Here is an 18,118-nt window from a genome sequence, read left to right on the forward strand (position 1 = left end):
CTGTATTTGTAAAGGATTTTAAAAGATTTGCAAGAAATAGATACTGAACTTACAAACTGGTCTAGGTTATTACCATGTATTGTATTATAAATTATAGCCATTTTAAAAGTGGCATTCAATTAAAAACCTGGATGAAACTGGAGCTAAAGTAATATTACTTTAAAAATCTTCAGGAAAAAGAGTTCTCACTAGAAAATGTTGCTTCATAGCACTATAAGGGATTTGTACCCATTTCAACAAAGTTTCTTTTGAAGGTGTTACTTGTGGTTGTTTGATAGAATTTCTGGTGAGAGCTAAGGAAGACATCCATACTGAAATAGGAGGTCATTTTCCTCATGTAGCCAAGTCCAGGGCTAACTGCAGATCAATCTTGATTTGGGTCTTCCTAGAACAAATGCAAGTAATTGAATTAACCACTGAGCTGAGTTACCGTTTAACCTGTGCTCTGATCATCAAAAATTCAAGTCAATGGTTTCTTTGTTTTACATCATGAAAATCCTGACATGTTAGGTAAAATTAAGTTTTTGTTTAACTAAGAAGACAGCTTCTCTCAATCACTCTGAGTCCCTTCTATGCAACCTGGTCAAGTTTCTCTCTCATACCCGATCAACATTCAAAAGCTATTTTAAGTTTGGTTTTGGTGTGGTTCTGGATGTGCTGATTTCTAAAAGAAAGCAATTTTAGCTGAATTTTGGCTTAGATATTTTTTCACCCAAAATAAATTCTAGTGTGTGCATGGTTGATGAAGCCTGAAAAATGAAAATATAAACAAACTGCATATGAAACCATATTTAAATTTCGGGTTAGGCCAAATTATTATCATTTGACTGCTTTGTGGTAGAAATCCTAGTAAGAAATCTTACACCTTCGAAAGACTAACTCAAGTATACAATGGAGTATTTTATTGTGTTTCCTAATTTCAGAGAGGTTATGGCCTTTACTCATGGGGAGCAAAAGGATTATGCTGATAAGAGCATACTGTAGGTTCTAGAAGGATCTTTTAACACATGCAGCATTATCATCTGGAAAGAGAGGCCTTGTATTTAAGGGCTATTCAAAATAGAAACTGAGCAAATATTAAACAAGAAAAAAACCGAATTATAAAACTGGCAGGCTTATGAAAGAGCACTTGTAATTTGATAAACAGGTTCATGTCTTCTCATGTGGTTAGTGTGGAGAGTAAAACATCATCACAGGAAATAATTTTCAGGGTAAGCAAGAAGGTTGGGTTTTTTAATAGCAGTGACCAGTTAGATACATAATGTATTAAATTAGGGTAGAATGGTATTTTTTCTGTAAGAGTAATGAATGAATACCTTTATAAAACTTTGGTTTGTTTTGCCTTTTTTTTTAATGGAAGACAATGCTTTCCTCTTCATACTAGATTTTTTTCTAAGTCTTCTGTTAAGTTGGCCCCACAGTATAAAAATTTTTGTTGTTCTTTCAGGCTTGAAATTTTCTGGATATTTTCTTATGCTTGACATGGCTCCTTCAGAATAGAATTGACAGAGCATTGGGAATCATCCATTACTCATATGAAGAAAGAGTCAAAGTCTTTGACTCAAAGATAGGACCATCTTCTAATCTGAGATTTAATTGCTCTCCTACAGCATCTCCTTCTTTCAGGAAACCAGATGAAAGAAGAGTAAGAAATATCTTGGTTTGATGATCTTAAAGGTCCTTTCCAACCTAAATGATTCTATGAAATTAGTGGGAAAATCTATAGATGGCTTATCCCACCATGTTGTTCCCAGTCAAAATTGCCAGTTTTCCATTTGCCCTATCCTGATTTCTAGGGCCTGATTGTCTGCTTTCACAAAAATGGGTCAAGTTTTGTGTAACTCCAAGAGTCTTGAACTAGAAGAAGGCTGATTTCTCTCACCACTCTCAGGACTTGCTATTTTTACTAGTGACTGTGTACTATTGTCTATCATGTGTTTTGAGGAGTGTGGTAGCTTCCCAGAATAGTAGCTTCTCTTGTATTTTGACCTGTGTAAGCATACAAAATTTTCCTACATGTCCACAGGCAGACAAGCTCCTCTCCAGTAAGGCAGTATGTCATTTAAATGTGGAATCATTATAATTAGGCCAAGGCCAAAATTAAAACTCTTGTTATCTAATTAATAGAGGAAAGTTTTTAATAGCTTCAGCCTGGTATAAAACTCAAAACAAGAGTTTTTGTAACAAGAAGAACACCATGATCCTTAAATCAGACTAATAATTGTATCAGAAGCATTAAGGTCAACTTTTAAGACTTTAAAGCAACATTTAGAGTAAAGCTTTTGTGCTGTGTGTACTCTGGCATTAGTGATCCCTAAGTGTCATGTGTGTCAGGAAAAACACAAGGTATGGATTCATTAGTGCACATTTCTTTGCCAGCAGGATTAAGAAATGGCTTTTCTGGACCAGAGGTGCAGATGTCTGCTACAATGAATTATTGTTCCTTACTTTTTCTCTAGTGAAACTGACATTCTTTGCCTTTCTTTCCTTTTTTAGAGATTGCAGCATGATTGCTGGGGTACATTTAGAGCAATAAACTCAACTGATTGTAAAATAAATGTTCACCTAGCTATTTACTATGGGGAAGCTTCTGTGTGCCTATTCCCTGCAGCCTCTAGCTAGTCTGATTAGCAAATTGTGAACCTTTCAGCTTGATCTTAATAGGTGTAAGAAATATGTGCAATAGTATCATTAGGGAAAATAGTGAAATAGGGGAAAAAAGTTTAGTGAGGGATTTTTTGGTGTGATTTGAAAACACAATGTAGTGCCTCAATCTCAAGGCATAGCAATTCAAGGGACATTGCCACTTAAAATTTAATTTTAAAAAGAAATAAAATTAATTCTATTTTAAGATTCCTGAAACTACAATTAAAAGCTTTCCTAAGTTTTGGTAAGCCTTGTTTCTTCAGTCAGATCTCTGCTATTCTAATTAGAAGTAACGATTTCAATTTCCTCAGAACTTAAAATTAAGTAAATAAATGAAGGAGACTATCCTAATATTTCTGCTTAACTTGAAAAGAATATTTCTGTGAAAGAAAGTGCCATGGCCAGTGATAGTTTTTCTGACTTTCCAAATTAAATCTTTTATAGTTCAGTTTTATTAATAAAATGTGTATAACTAATTAGTTAATTAGTTATATTAGTTAATTAGTTATATTATTAGTTATATTAACATATTAGTATTAATTTAGTTAATTGGTTATATTATGTTAATTAGTTATATTATGAACATGTGAAAATGAATATCACTGGAAAAACAAAATGTCCAAAGCCACACTAGTAAAGCCACACTAGTATTGAGAAAAGGGAGAAAAGAAGAACTTTCTTTTTCTGCTATATAGAATTTAATGAGGAGAGTAAATACAATTCTAGCTGAAAAAAGCAGAGACTGTTTTGGGTGATAATATTAATATTGAGTGAGATGAGCTGATGACATATCAGCTTTTTGCTGTAAGAGAAAAGAGAGGTAATACAGAAGATTTTAGTAAGCTGAATATGAGTAATACAGGTAAGAGACATAAAGACATAAATAGAAGTTCAAGATCAAAGTAGTAATGAGAGATCAATGATCACGTATCAGCTTGTTTGTTTTGCTTAGAAACATCTATCCAAAGGTGGTGGTACAAGTGGCTGTGAAGAAAATGTGTTTTTTCCCTGTAACTTTCCCAGCGAAATAAGAGCCAGCAGGTAGAAATGGTCAGAGGCTAGCAGGGGACAAAAGGTTGATTCAAAACAGCTCGCATAAACTAGTCTATGGATAGATTGGGATGGAAATATCAGCACATTAATGACAGCAGATAAAACAATGTTAAAAGAAGAAAGAATCAAAGAAGGTTGTCTGTAAGAGATCTTTATTTATAGGAAAAAAAAAAAAAAGAATACCTCTAGAAGCAATAAGATGAAGGAAGAAAACTTTTTCATAAGAAGACCAACGGAGAAAGTAATCCTAAATTTCAGTGGTATTTATCAAAAAAAGAAATCCAATCCTTTTCCAGTAGTCCTGTTAATGTATTCCTCACACAAAAACTAAAATAAAGTACATCTTAGAACAGCTTTATCCGTTTGTAATTGTTCTCTATCTTGATTAAAAAATTGAAAAGCTACAATTTGAATAAATTTTTAGAGCAGTCATTGGAATAATAAGTAATTATGAAGTGTAAATTTTATGTTTATTAGTAGAATTTTTGTGTTTGCTCTCAAACAAATTCATTGTGTATGTCCCAAACAGAAGTCTGTGCAATATCATGATTGGGGGTGGGGGTTTGGGCAGGATTTATTTCGTGTTTTGAAGAAAAGCAGTAAATTGATTTCTAATACTTTTATGGTAGGGAGGGAAAGGTCTGTGCAAATTAACTTCAAACTAAGGGCAAAATAAAAAGCAAAACAGAGGATCTTACTTTTTCTCTGAGCTAGAATTTAGAAAGTAATTACATTCAGAGCAACAATGTTTAAGGTGCAGTAAGTACAAAATGTAGACCAGTGGCTAAATCAGTACATGAAGCCTTTATGAAGCTCTATTATCACCCAATTCCTACATTAAGGAAGAAAGTAATTAATTTTCAGACTTCTGCCCAGGGCATGTTTGACACAAAACCCTATACAGTTTCTTTTAAAAGACGTCTTTGATTACTAAATAGTTTTGCTTAGAAACTGCACTTTTACCCTTAAAGTGCAAAGGCAAATCTTTTAACATAGTGATAAATGTTGTCCTGTACTTTGTACAGTCCTTCAGATAAGAAAAAAATAAAGGTTTTAGCTTTTAGAAGAGGGTGTGTTACCAGACCTGCAATTTGCATTTGCAAATCCGCAGGATTTTTACTATTAAATTAAGCCCAACAGCCAGTTGAAACCGTCAGGGAGTGGTAGAGCTGAAAAGTGGTGTAGCAGGTACTGTAACTGAATTACAGGAGGTATAAGCCACCCCTTAAGGGATACACACAGCAGGGAGGACCACTTGCAGCACAAAGCTGTCAGGGAGATCTCACGGGAAACAGGCAAGTCTGGAAGTACTAGTGTTAATTGGACAAGAAATAGATGACAAGTTATATGAGTATCTGCAAGAGACGTGTCACTACATTTGTGGTATATACAGTTTGTCACTATATTTGTCACTACACGTGTGGTATATACAGTTATCTTTTGAATACGGGAATTGTGATTCCTTAGTTCTCTCAAAACTTGAATCCTAAAATTATGAAGCATTATTTGCCCTTGCTTCTTACTTAAAGCATATAAACCCTTTTGAAAAAGTTCATCTTGCTGGTTTTAAGCATTCTTAGACTTTTCAGTTTTGCAAATGAAAAGCTGAAACTTTTGTGTGTCTGTTAGTGAACAGAAGAGCCTGTGTTACAGTGCAAAGTGTAATCTGACCTATAGCACCTTCCAAAAAGCAAATACTGAGTGTTAAGCCCACAGACATCTGGTGCAGAAGAACAGGTCCTGACAGTATTAGCTACTAAAGATGCATATGCAATTCCTTGCCTCAATGCATCCTCTCCAGTGCTGCGGATCCTCTCTGGGATGGACTTGTAGGTGGGCAAAAGAAGAGGAGAGGGCTGCTGGGCCTGCAGCTGTCATAGCAACTACTCCAGAATTTTTTTTTAGGGAGGCCATTAGGAAATATAAGAAAAACCCCTTTGATCACCAAGGGATTTTGCAAACTAGGCCACTTGCTGTGCACTGGAATTACAATTTATTATATGTTTTGCAAAAACAATAGTCTTTAATCATGCATAATTCACTGCAGAGCAGACATGTTTTTAAGCACAGAAAACAATTGAAGGCCTGGAGATAACCTGAAGTTTAAAAATGTCCAAATTTTAATATATTTTTCAAGGAAACATACCTTTCCTTAAGTCATCGTTTAAGTGATTTATTTAGTCTTCTTGTAGACTAGAAATTTGGAGAGTATCTAATCCGTCTGTTTAGAAAGAAAGTTGTTGTTCATTTACCACCGGACAGGGAGAGCTAACTGCAGGTTCTTGTGCTGCCTGAGGAAGGGGGAGGCAGTTTATGTTAATTCACTTTTTATAGTCCTTGCCTATGTGTTTGCAAAGTTGTTTTAAATTCACTGCTAAGAGTATGGCCAGCCATGTGCATGACTATGTTGATGTTTACTGCAGTGCAGGTCTCAGTGATACCTTACAGCAATGAGTTCAACAGATTTTCTATCACCTACTGTTTGGAAAAATATATTTTATTATTATTAGATTTATGACTTTTTCCTATTTCAGTGGAGACACCTTTTCTCCTCAGATGAGTTAGGGTGAATAGTTTCTGATCTACATTTTCTCTCTGCTGTTTATTTTCTTGTATCCTTTGATCATGCTCAGTCACACTTTTCTGTAAACACTCCCAGTCCTTTCGATCAGTTTATCATTCTTACTGCACCTTTTCCTGATGTATTTTTCTTAGGCAGGCTAACCAGAAATGAACAAAGTACTCCAGATGAGGCCAAATTATTGATATACATAACAAGTAAAATCCTGGCTCTGTTGAAGTTGCTGTGAATTCACTGTCATCGAAGGGCTGAGGTTTCTCCCAGTGCTGTCACATTTCCCACATTATTCTTCCTCCCATTTTTCATACATTCAATTTCAGAATCTGGCAACTTAGACTTAATCTAGAATCCTACAGATTCCATTAAATCCATTAAATTGCTGTTAGTCCTCAGATCAGGAGTTTTTCTCTGTGGACATGATTAGTTCCCTCCCCAAACTACTTTGATGAAAAAGGTCATATTTTGTCCTGATTCCCATTTGTTATGGATGTTAGTAACTAATCTTGATGTTAGTTTTGAGTAGCTGAAACTGAGAGAAGCAGCACAGACTGAAACAATGCTGTTTGTGTTCACAATGACCTTTAGCTGCAAAACCCGCTAAAATACATTATTTAGTATATGAAAGCAAACAAATTTTTTGCCTCAGTAAATGACTGTCCATAGTGCACTATGAGTATGAGGAAAAACAACTCAGAGTTTTTTACAGTGTCTGCAGAAGAAATCTGTTGGTTTTTGTTTCCTCCCCAGAAACATCTAAGAAATGTTTAGATTGTTGCTACCTAATAAATACAGTAAATGAAATGTTAATAAATTGCCAGCAATTTAGCCTGACAATAACATGGATTGACCAAATTGATTAAATTGATTATGTTTCATGTATTTACAATATGTAGACACAAGCCTAATTTATTTTCTGAAGAGTTCAAGGTAGGTATCACTGGTTTAAAAAAAGGCAAAAACAAAACAATGGAGTAATGTTTGTGGTTGCTATCTGCAATAATCTAATGCTGACAGAGAGCAGTATTTTATTTAGTAATTAACAGTGTAAAGGGAAGAGAAGCTGTCATGTTGGTTCTTAAGCTGGGGAATGTGATGAAAGATGATATCTGCGATCTCATCCTTTCCACTTGTTTAGGATTGTCAGAATGAGAAATGCCAGCATTATGAAAGCTCTGCTCTGCTCTTGATATGATAAAACCCTTCAAAAGCCAGTCTTTCTTTCGCTCTCCCCCTCCTTTCTCCCTCTCCTGCTTGCACTTGCTTTTTTTATTTATCCTGTTTTGTTAGATGGCAGAAATATAATTCTTTTCTTTCTTCCTATTATGAGCCACCATTTTTGTTTTATTATATGTTTCACAACCCCTAATGCCCCACTGAAAATTACCTTGTTAAATGACAGTGTTTCAAAGCCATGAATCCTTTCCACCATTCCCTCAGAGGTTTGAAACAGTCAACAGACTGTAAAGAATAAATAATAAAAAAGTATTGATTATTTTGATGACTGTGAGATTCAATTAAGTATTAATTTTGCCCTCCAGTGGACCTATCAAGGTATTCAAAAGGGAGGATTCGGCTCAACTAAATGTGTGCTGAGTGCTTCAGCCTTAAATAGGGAGAAAATGTGTTTACCTACAGTATTTGAAGAGGAGTGCATTGATGCACAGAGTCCAATATTTAAGTGCTGTGCAAATTGAGCCCTGGTGACAGTGACATTGTTTTCGGCAGTATGAGTATTGACTAAAGAAGAGCATTTGATGACAGCTTAAACTATTTGTATTGATTAACATTTTCATAGATTATCATGTGTCATATCAAATTCACTTTTCAGACATGAATACATTAAAAAACCCACAGGCGAGCATCGACCAATGTAAGGACAGGACAGAGGGAACATGCTAGCCAACCTAGTTGCTCGCTGGTCACCTGTTCTCTGCATAAGAACCATTTAGGCATGAACTTTGCAATAAATAGCTGCTAGAGAGATCAACAAGGTCACTTGCTCTTTTTCTTTTTCTTAGTTTTTTTTTTTTTTACTCTGCTTTCTGTGCTGTCATGATATTATGCTTATTATTTTGCAAACGGAATAACTGAGTGTGCTTGGAAATAATGCCTGACCCCTAAACATCCTCAATGAGCAGAAGATAAAATAGATTCTGATCATCAAGAAAAAAATTAGATGTGTACATATATAGATGTGTAATGTTTTATGGGGCATATAATGTTGCAAACACAAGAATAATTGCAAACTGTATGTGTAAGTATCTTCCCTAATTTTATCTTCTAGAAAATGTTTTCTGTGCTTTTTATTTTCAAAAGAAAAATGCATGTTTGTGTCTTTATGAACTTTTGGAGCATAGTATCCCAACAACAGGAAGAGTAAGAAGAAAACTGTATCTCTTTTAAAAGTGTGTAATGAAATGGCTATTTGATGCTGCGTATTTTCATAGAAATGTTGTAATGCTAGAAACTGTGTATTTGATTTTGTTAATGTTATAAAGCTGAGGATGCCTTTTTAAATCACTATGGCACACTCACAGGGGGCTCCTCTTCTGTGGTATCGAAGCATATAGGAATTTCTTCTCTTACTGTGCTAAGGACAGGGTGAGGTGTAAAAACATACACACAAAAAAAGCACATCCCACAATTAAAGCTGTGTTGGTTATGTTGCTTTCATAGAAGTTTTTCTCCAAAGCATCCTGAATCTCTCACATGCTAGTTGAGCTTTAATAGGGTGGGGAGTAATGGAAAACTCATTGGATCTGTAATAGCTCTTCACTTGACTGCAGCCAGCAATAACAGCAGGAGCAGCCACAGATAAGAGAGAGAGAGAGAGTGTGTGTGTATGTGTGTGTATGAGAGAGAGGGGGAGTGGAAGAGAGTATACGCACACCAAAGCTGCCACTTTTTTTCCCCCTCACTCTTTTTTCCCCCCCATCCTAGGATCCAATGATAGCTGGACAAGTCAGTAAGCCCTTGCTGTCACTGCGGAGTGAAATGAATGCAGAGTTGAGAGGTGAGGACAAGGCAGCTACTTCAGACAACGAGCTGAATGAGCCCTTTCTTGCGCCTGTGGAATCAAATGACAGCGAGGACACTCCCAGCAAGCTCTTCGGTAAGTCTGTCTAGGTATTTCATTTCACTGCTACCATGTTGTCCGGAAGAGCAATCTTCCCGTTCTTTTTTTTTTTTTTTTTTTTTTTTTTTTTTTTTTTCCTGCTCAATTTTCTTGTAAGTAGGAAAGAGTAGCTTGGAGCATGCAGGCACACAGTCCTCTGCTCCTATTGCAACTGGCTACCAGAATGACAGCATCAGTCCTGAAAACTTTTGCTAACAATTGACGTATTTAGTGCAAGTTGCAGATATTTTATGAATTTTTTTGAACCATGGACTGTAACATAAAACTCTGTGTGTGTGTGTGTGTGTGTGTTTCATTTTCTTGGAGTACTTTAACACTTATTGTGGTAGATGCTGGTGTGTTGCACATGCTACCAGCTTTTTCTGAGGCTTGGTTAAACTGAAAAGTTATAATTTTTTATGGTAAAAATAAATTTGGCTGAAGAGAACTGAAAGATTCTTGTAGAAAACACTTCATACTGAGTAAACAAAGCCTAGCAAGGGTATTGTACATGGACCTAATGTTTTTGGAATTTAAATCAGAAATTAAATATTTCTCCTCAAGCCTGTGGAAAGAGAGATTACCTTTTGATTTTTTTATCCATTTTGGAATAGTCCAAATTGTGCGAGATAAGTGTAACATTTCACAATCAAAACAAAAGCAGTGAGAGTGGCAGTCCAACACAGACATCTGTCATTCAAACGGATGACACCCTGTAAGCCAACTCAAGCAACTCTGATCTCTAATCAGAAAAGGGAGCAGAGCTGTTGAGGCGCGTGCTTGAGTGATAGATGTTGATAGGTGTCTGAGCTGTAGCAGTACTGTATGGTACATTGTGACATTTGGGGTGTAGAAGGACTACACTCCTGAAGAAGTCCCTTTTAATTATTTCTATTTGTGACCTGAGACAAACCTTAATAAAAATGGAGCACTTATTTTTTATTATTCTATAGGTGGAAGTTAAGGGGGAAAAAGGTCTTGTTTAAAGGGAATGCAGCTCTAAGGGAGAGGGGGTGAGAGCCCATTTTATAAGATTCAACTTTTGATTTCATAATCTGTAAGGAAATCAGTGTTCTGATTTCAGTATTCTACCTACAATAAGAGCTGCAAGATTTTATAAAAAACAAAATAACACGTGCAATTGTATATTATAACATTCTTTACACATTACTGAAAGATACAGCACAGAATGTTTTACTAAATAACCTCACTACAGATGCAGGGAAAATAATAATTAACCCCCCCTAAAATTTAATTTCTGGATTGCAGTAATGACTGTTACTGAATATCACATCCATTTTTAAGCACCCTCTTAGTAATCTTTGTTTCCATGGAAAGCATAATTTCTGTTAGCAGTTTGAATGTTCAAAAAGCATATAATAATTATTTTAGCCCATCATATCCAGGAAAGAATTATAATGTCTAAAATTCAAAAGGCTACCAGTTATTTAGAGCAATATAAATATCTTCAGCTGTGTTTATATGTTTTATTTGCTCAAATCTTTAGGCTCCCTCTATTAAATACAGCAAATCATATAGAAAGCAAAAAATGAGCTTTTAATTTCAGGATAGTGAAAAGTCTGTTTGTTTTTCAATCAGGCAAGTATTCTAATAAAAGGCGGGATATTTTTTGAGCCCTTGTAATTTGGATGTTCTACAGTGGTAGTGAAATATACACAGACAATTTTTAGAGTTGTCGTGTGTGATATAGAAATGATGCGTAACCATATCTTGCTCCTTTCTGGACTGAAAATATAATTTATCTCACTAAAAGCACTAGTGAAAGAGCTAAAATTTCATATATTGTGCTTTTTCTATTGATGAGTGTAAGCTGTTTGCTAGTTATATCTTTATACTGCTAAAAAGATGTTCCCAAGTAAACAAAAGTAGGTGAAATAGTCCAACTGCCTCGGTATGAACTTATGTACAATTTATTGAGGTTTTGTTATAATATGAGAGATGCTACAGATCTATTAGCAACAGCCCTTGTCAATTATTTTTAGTAACTTCTATAACAAAAAAAAAAAAGGATAGCGGGGCAATTTTGATACATTTGTGGATCAAATTGAGCCAATTTAAAATAAAGATGATTGGATGTTATATCACAGTGCATCCCTTAAGATTTGCAGTAAACATTAAAAATTATCAAGTACAGTTGTGTTTAAAGCTCTGATACATAAATATGGAACATCACCACACTATAGTTTTTTCTTTGTTTAATATTATGAATACCACGTTAGGAATGCATACTTTGTACTTTTCTTTGCAGTGTCTGAAGTTAAATTATTGTAAACATATTGACAGGTGTTGGCATAGAGAATGACAATTTTCTCCTTCAACCTTCTTTCATGTAATCAGAGATAATAAATATCTTTTTAAAATACAACAATTAATACATGCTGTGTGAAAATTTCCCCCAAGCTCTTAAGCAGGTGAGGGAGGAGCATTTTAGAAAGTCAACAGGAAACAGGTCCCTAGAGAATAAAGTTTTTCTACACTGCTGCTTTTCATTTTTTTTAAGGATTTGTGAAAATCATGTACTGATTTAGCTGGAATGAATGACCAGCATTTGTGTGTCTTGTTGATGTTAGCAATATTTCATGAGTCTTATTTTCATATAGATGAACAGAGTTGAACGATGGATGTGAAGAGCTTTCTTTTACCAGACACATTCTGCTTAGCTTCTTTTGATGGATGAGTTTATTTCTCAAAGACCTGCCTTTCTCACCTGTACCTTTTCCTAAGGTTCACCTACTTACTCTCAAATTTCCTTGTTCTGGTATTTCACTGCATGCCATAGAAACAGTGGGTATTTGTTTTATGTTACAAGTCAAAATGGTACCTTTTCAGTAACAGTCCCTGCTGCCAGTGAGGAAAGGGCAGGAGCACAATTAATTGTATTAATTTTTTAAGAGAAGCACTAAACTTCTGTTTCTTTTATATAAGGGTGCTTTGCTATCAGTAACAAAGAGGATGAATGCTGCAGCATTTTAAGTCTCAGAAATACCAGCATTAAGTATAAGTTCCTGACGATCTGAAATAGCTTCCACCTGAAACGGGTGTACAGGTGTCTGGGAAGATGCACTTTGTCACTGTGTTGCAGCTGGTCCCTGTGGGTGAGGACAGGAGCAGCTGTGATTAGAGGGCTTGCGCCTTATTGTTGTTTGCTGGCTTGTTTTCTCCTGGTGGTGGTGACTTGTTTTTTTAATTTTTAAAATTTGTTTCTCTTTGAAAGAAAATGCTGTCCCATAGTCCAGGAGTCTGTAATCCTCTACTTGTGCTTTTATACCAGTGGACTCTTTTGAATTTGCATGCTTCATGCTAAAGACTTTTGATACTGAAGTTACATGAAACCAGAAAAAAGTAGAAAAAGTCATCAAAAATTAGGTGAAAAAGTTGGTAAAGGAATCTGTCCTGAGACTCATTACCTCAAAAATGGAGTTTTGAAAGGTGGGGTAGCACAGCTACACTGTTTTGATTACAGAAATCCCAGTATGAGGTGAAGTTGCTTTGTAAGAGATCTTGTGGTGAGTTATTTATTTAAAAAAATATTTGTGAAGTAATATTTCCTATTTTAACCATAGAATATAATTAAGTAACATAGAAACTGAGTATGGCTCTTGACTTTTCTGGCACTGTCATTTTCAGATCAACTTTTCTTACTCTGCAATATCCTTCAAAATACTAGCCCAGGCCAAATGTCACTAGTCTCACTAGAGAAAGCTTTTGTTAATGTTAAGCAGCAGTTTCACTTGAATAAACATATTGGTATTTGATCCTAACTTAACTAATCCTATTTGTCATTTTTACTGTATTTTCAAACAATTCTAGTATAAATTATGAAGTATTGCTCTGAAAAAAAAATCTTAGAAGAAAAAAGCACCCATCATGTTTAGCTCTGTGATAAATTGTTGAGATTCAAAAGTTAGACACCAAGGATATGTCATATATAAAATTCTCAGTATGGTAAAAGATCCTAAGAATGAAGTGGCTGATCCAAGCATCAAAACCCTATGTGGACTGAGGCTGACTTTCCTGGAGTTAGATCTAGCCCTTAATTAATGCTTAATTGAAGGCAATTTGTGACATAATTAGATGACCGAAAAAACAGCTGGGAGTGCATGCACTTGCACTATTAAGGTAATTTTACTGTATGATAAAAAGTTATTCTTTGAGAATCAGTCTGTAGTTCTACTAATCAAAAAATAAATAAAGCTGTAAGTATATAGCGAGGGCAATACCAAGCCTCTAATCTTGGAGCAGAAGTGTTTCCTATTTAATTATTGCAGGACAGAAAAAAAATTGACTGCTAACCTTTTTTTTTCTTTTTGCTGACAAGGTTTTGTTCCAATGAAGTGAAATCTTAAGTTTCTTGTGCTGGATCTGATGACTGTGGTTTTCTTTGGTTCATTAGTGGTCTTTTGATCTTTTCATAAGCTGTGTATGCCTGAAATATGGAGTGGGGATATGGGAGTTAAATGTTTGCACATATATAAGTAAACAAGTTTTTATTTTCAAACCTCTGCATTGGCTTTGGGATTTTATTTTCCTTCCCCACATTGTTACCCATGTTTCAGAACTGTGTGCATCTTTCTATATAATCATACATATGTATGCTGCAGAGAAACAAGGTAGAAGTTATTTCTGACTGATTATGTTTTGCTAGTAGATCTCTTGTGTTGCTCTTTAAAGAAACATATTATATATGTTTTGGGTTTTTTTAATTGGAGTTGCCTTGATTAGAATTTATGGCACTGGAATAATTTCAGTTACAAAGGATAAAGGACTAAATTGTCTTTTACCTCTTGAGACAGTGGTCTCTGCAGGTCAGAGCAGAGGTCATTGCCAGGTTGCTGTGAGGAAGCTGACATTATCATCCTTAACAGTATATCTAGCCTGTGGGGGCCTTCAGACTATGAGCTTTCCTTTCATCAGTGTATTTAAGGATGACTCTCAGCGGTTTGGTTATATCCTCAAATTTTAAAGGCCTATAAAATCTCTGTCCATCAGGAACACTTTGCTAAGGTTTGGTAATTTCAATGGAAGAAGGTGATGTATATTTGTTGCTCTTGATGCATTTTAAAGCGCCAGTGAATATTTCTGTTCTGATAGGAAGGTTCATGGCCCAAATGGTCTCTATGTTGAGATCAGAGCCTTCTTTTAGAGGCTGCAGATATAACATCTGAAATATGTTTGATCTGCAAATAAAGATTCTTGTCTTTTCGCATAATTTTATTCCTCAATTTCCACATTGTGAGTACTTTGTTTTAAGACACCATCAGTTATCCATGCCATAGAACTAATCCTGCTAGTGCTTGAACGTGTGATACTTTCCTTAAAGCAAATAATCTGTGGATTAGGAGCCCTATTTAAATACAAAGACTGTGTCAATGAGAAACATTAATGAGTGGCATGTTTACAGGACTGAGTCATCATACAGTCTTGTAAATTCATTTTCTAAAATTTAGTGATGTCTTGCTTAAATAATTGGTAAGTTCTTAAAGAACCCAGAGATATGGCTATGTGATTGATTGTTACTTCTGAAGGATATATTTTACATGAGCATTTCTATATAGGTATTTGCAAAGGGACTTGAATTACTCTGAATAATACTGTTGTCTGATTTCTTGGCAGTGGGACATGTACTTGTGAATGGGGAGTAAATGCCCATTAAAACCAAAACAGATGTTATGACTATTTAAACACAAAGCATGATGCAATGGTAAGGTAGAAAATCCATCCTCAGCTCAGCTTTCCTGCTGTGCTTAGGTATTGCAGGTAGCTCAGGCTATGGTGGTACTGGTGCTAGCACATATGTTCCAGCTCTGAGGAGACCAGAGGTTTAGTCCCTTAGCCTTTGATGAAAACAATATTGGGCTGATGAAGGACAGGTATTGTAGCCCCACTAATGAATCCTCCTGCTTGTATGGAAATAAAGAGGAGTCTTGTAGCTGTCCCTGAATTGTGACAAAGACAGACCATTAAAAAAAAAAAAAAAAAAAAAAAACAAAAAAAAAAACGAAAGTTAGTTTGAGTATAAGTTAATCATGTTTTTTTTTTAAAGTGTATGCTATGTGTTTTTTAAATGAGTCTTGAAGTCTCATTTTCTGTATTTATACATAGAACAACTAACATTAGAGAGGAAGGAAAAACCAATTAAATCCTAGTATGTAATTGGTATGACTAAATGACAAAAGGTTCATTTTTAATTAATCTTTCTTCTCTCTGAAGTTATAAAAATAGCAACAAATTTGTTTAAAAGCAACATAAATGGCTGGCTGTTTCAAAGGGGACATGCTGGCTACTAGACAGTAAACAGGTAATTTGTGAAAGAACTGTTAGATTCTTTGATTGAGATCCTTGCCAGTTTGTGTTTTGAGATTAATAATAGATCAGACACTTGCACATTTGAAAAGGAAGTAAATGTAAAAAGGAAGGACAATGCTATGATTCTGTTGGATTTCACATGATTAATCAAGTTCTCTGTAGGAATGTGCAGGTGAGGCAGATGGTGGCAAAGTTAGATTTGCCCAAATGTACACATGGCACCACTTAACACCTCTCTTGATTTCCTTATGCTAAGCAAAGAGGCAGCAAGTGCTTATACCAAACTGGCACCCTGTCAGGGCAATCTGTATAAAGTTTCCTGCTGTCAGGTTAATAAATTTTTTAAAAATATCCAAAGGCAGAGGTAGCTGTAGGAAGCTCATAGTAACAGTTGCCATTCTCCTGTGGATCATTTTTCTCTTTAATATCCTGTGTAGCACTTGGTTTTCCTTGTGTTGTCTTCCTAGGTTTTTTTTTCTTGTCATTTGTAGGTTCTTTGTTTTAATTCTCTTTCCTTGTAAAACTGTTTCTTCTGTTGGATCCATCATCTGTGGTCCCTTTTTGGGGGGAGAGATGGTCAAAGGATGGGAACATCAGCTTTATGGGTTTTTATACTTTGATTTAATTGCATATTCAATATATTAAGGTTTCTTCCACAAATGGTTTATTTTCTAACTTTTTACATTACTAGTACTACCATTAGTACTTACAAAATAACATTATTTTGTGAGTTGCAGAAATATTTCTGACAAACTCAGAGGTAACATCTACATTCAAATGATGAAATGAGAAAATTAATGCTAAACAGGGACAAAACCAGTATAAAATTAAATGTGTCATAATTTGTATGTTTCATCAGGAATATTATTTTTTCATGTAAATAGCTTGATGTTTTTAAACCATAAAGTCTTGCTTTTCTTTTTTCCCACCATCTAAAAATCAAAATCAATATCAGTATGAAACAAAGAAAGATTTGTATTGTGACATGTCCTGCTTTATGTTGTGATATGGCTTTGATGCTCTCAGAAGCCCTTTTACTTTGAAAGCAAAGGTAATCTAAAGAAGAATAGTACTGTCTGGCTGGGTAGAATCTGCTGTTTTTAGAGATTAAAATTGGGTTTGTTCTCCAGATTTCAGGGATATCTATATCTACCAAATCTATGAACAATGCACACCCTGCACTCTAAAGCAAGTTTTTTTTTTTTAAACACTAAACTACTGCTTGTCTATGCCTAAAAGAAATTTAGATTTCTGGTTTTATTTTAGAATATACAAGAAAGAAGAATATACAATATCAGGAAATAGATAAATAAATATACAAGAAAGCATATACAATATTAGGAAAGTGGGAGTTTTATTTTTCTTCTCAGATGTCCTTTTTTTTCAGAAAGGTAAACCATCATTTTAATTTCTGAACAGCTGGTGTTACAGAAATGTTACGTTTTACAAAATGGAGTAATCATACTACTTGAAAAGAATTACAAAATTTAAATATATATATGTATTTGTAATATTTATATTATATACAAACATAATAATTTTATATATATATTTGTAATATTTGTATTGTATACAAATATAATAATATAATATATATATGTAATATAAATTAACAGCTAGTGCGACTGAAGTATGACATTCATTATTTTAATACAATAAAAAACCCAGAGTCCTAAAACAATTTCATGTTACACTGAAGATTTGAATGTAACACAAGTAAGTAATAAAGACTTTTTTGCATTAGGAACAGCATTTTCTACAGCAGTCTATCATTAGATTCTTTCTTTCAAAATGAGCATGGCGTTTACAGAATGGCAGTAACACTAACTTTTAAAATATTGGCTTTTAGGAACATCTTTGTGCTTTTCAGTTCAGATGGTGGTCGTATGGTTTGGTTACCATTAGAGATTCTATTAAAATTTTCACTTTCTAGCTCAGTCTCCTATCTGACATAATCCTACATTTTAAAATCTTGGTTTTAAATTGTTGAATAAACAATTACTAGCAGTCAGTTGCTTTCCAGAAGACTTTAAAGTCCTCTCCCGGAGCACGTTGGATACACAGCCTGTTATTCTCACCACAAACACCAAGGCTTGTAAAGTAGAACATCGGTAAAAACAAAAGTGCCGTCTTTCCTGTCTTCCCTTCTTCCTTTCAGCCAGGCTTGGAGCTGTTCTCCTCTCTTCTGCTCCTTGGTGTGTGCACACAGCTGGAAACACATCCACCTGTGTCATGGGCAGTTGCAAAATGCATTTTGCTTCCATCTGTCAAGGTCTTTAGGCTTCTGTGATTTGTTTGAAGCTTAATGTCTGGGGGAGTTTGTTCCTTGAAGAGGATGATCAAAAACCTCTGTTTAATCAAGAAGCCAGAATTGCTTTTCAGTTAACATACCTTAA

General features: G+C 34.9%; 1 protein-coding gene across 4 annotated transcripts in view; it reads left to right on the top strand.

Annotated features, from left to right (window-relative positions):
• POU6F2 (POU class 6 homeobox 2) overlaps nt 1-18,118 on the top strand; it is a 304,798-nt gene that overhangs the window by 51,901 nt on the left and 234,779 nt on the right. For all 4 annotated transcript variants that reach the window (XM_068201738.1, XM_068201754.1, XM_068201732.1 and 1 more), the window contains exon 2: nt 9,221-9,392. In XM_068201738.1, coding sequence (XP_068057839.1) covers nt 9,221-9,392 — 172 coding nt within the window. The remainder of the gene's footprint in view (nt 1-9,220; nt 9,393-18,118) is intronic.

This window comes from Anomalospiza imberbis, chromosome 1 (assembly GCF_031753505.1).
Source record: "Anomalospiza imberbis isolate Cuckoo-Finch-1a 21T00152 chromosome 1, ASM3175350v1, whole genome shotgun sequence".
NCBI classification, from domain to species: Eukaryota; Metazoa; Chordata; class Aves; order Passeriformes; family Viduidae; genus Anomalospiza; species Anomalospiza imberbis.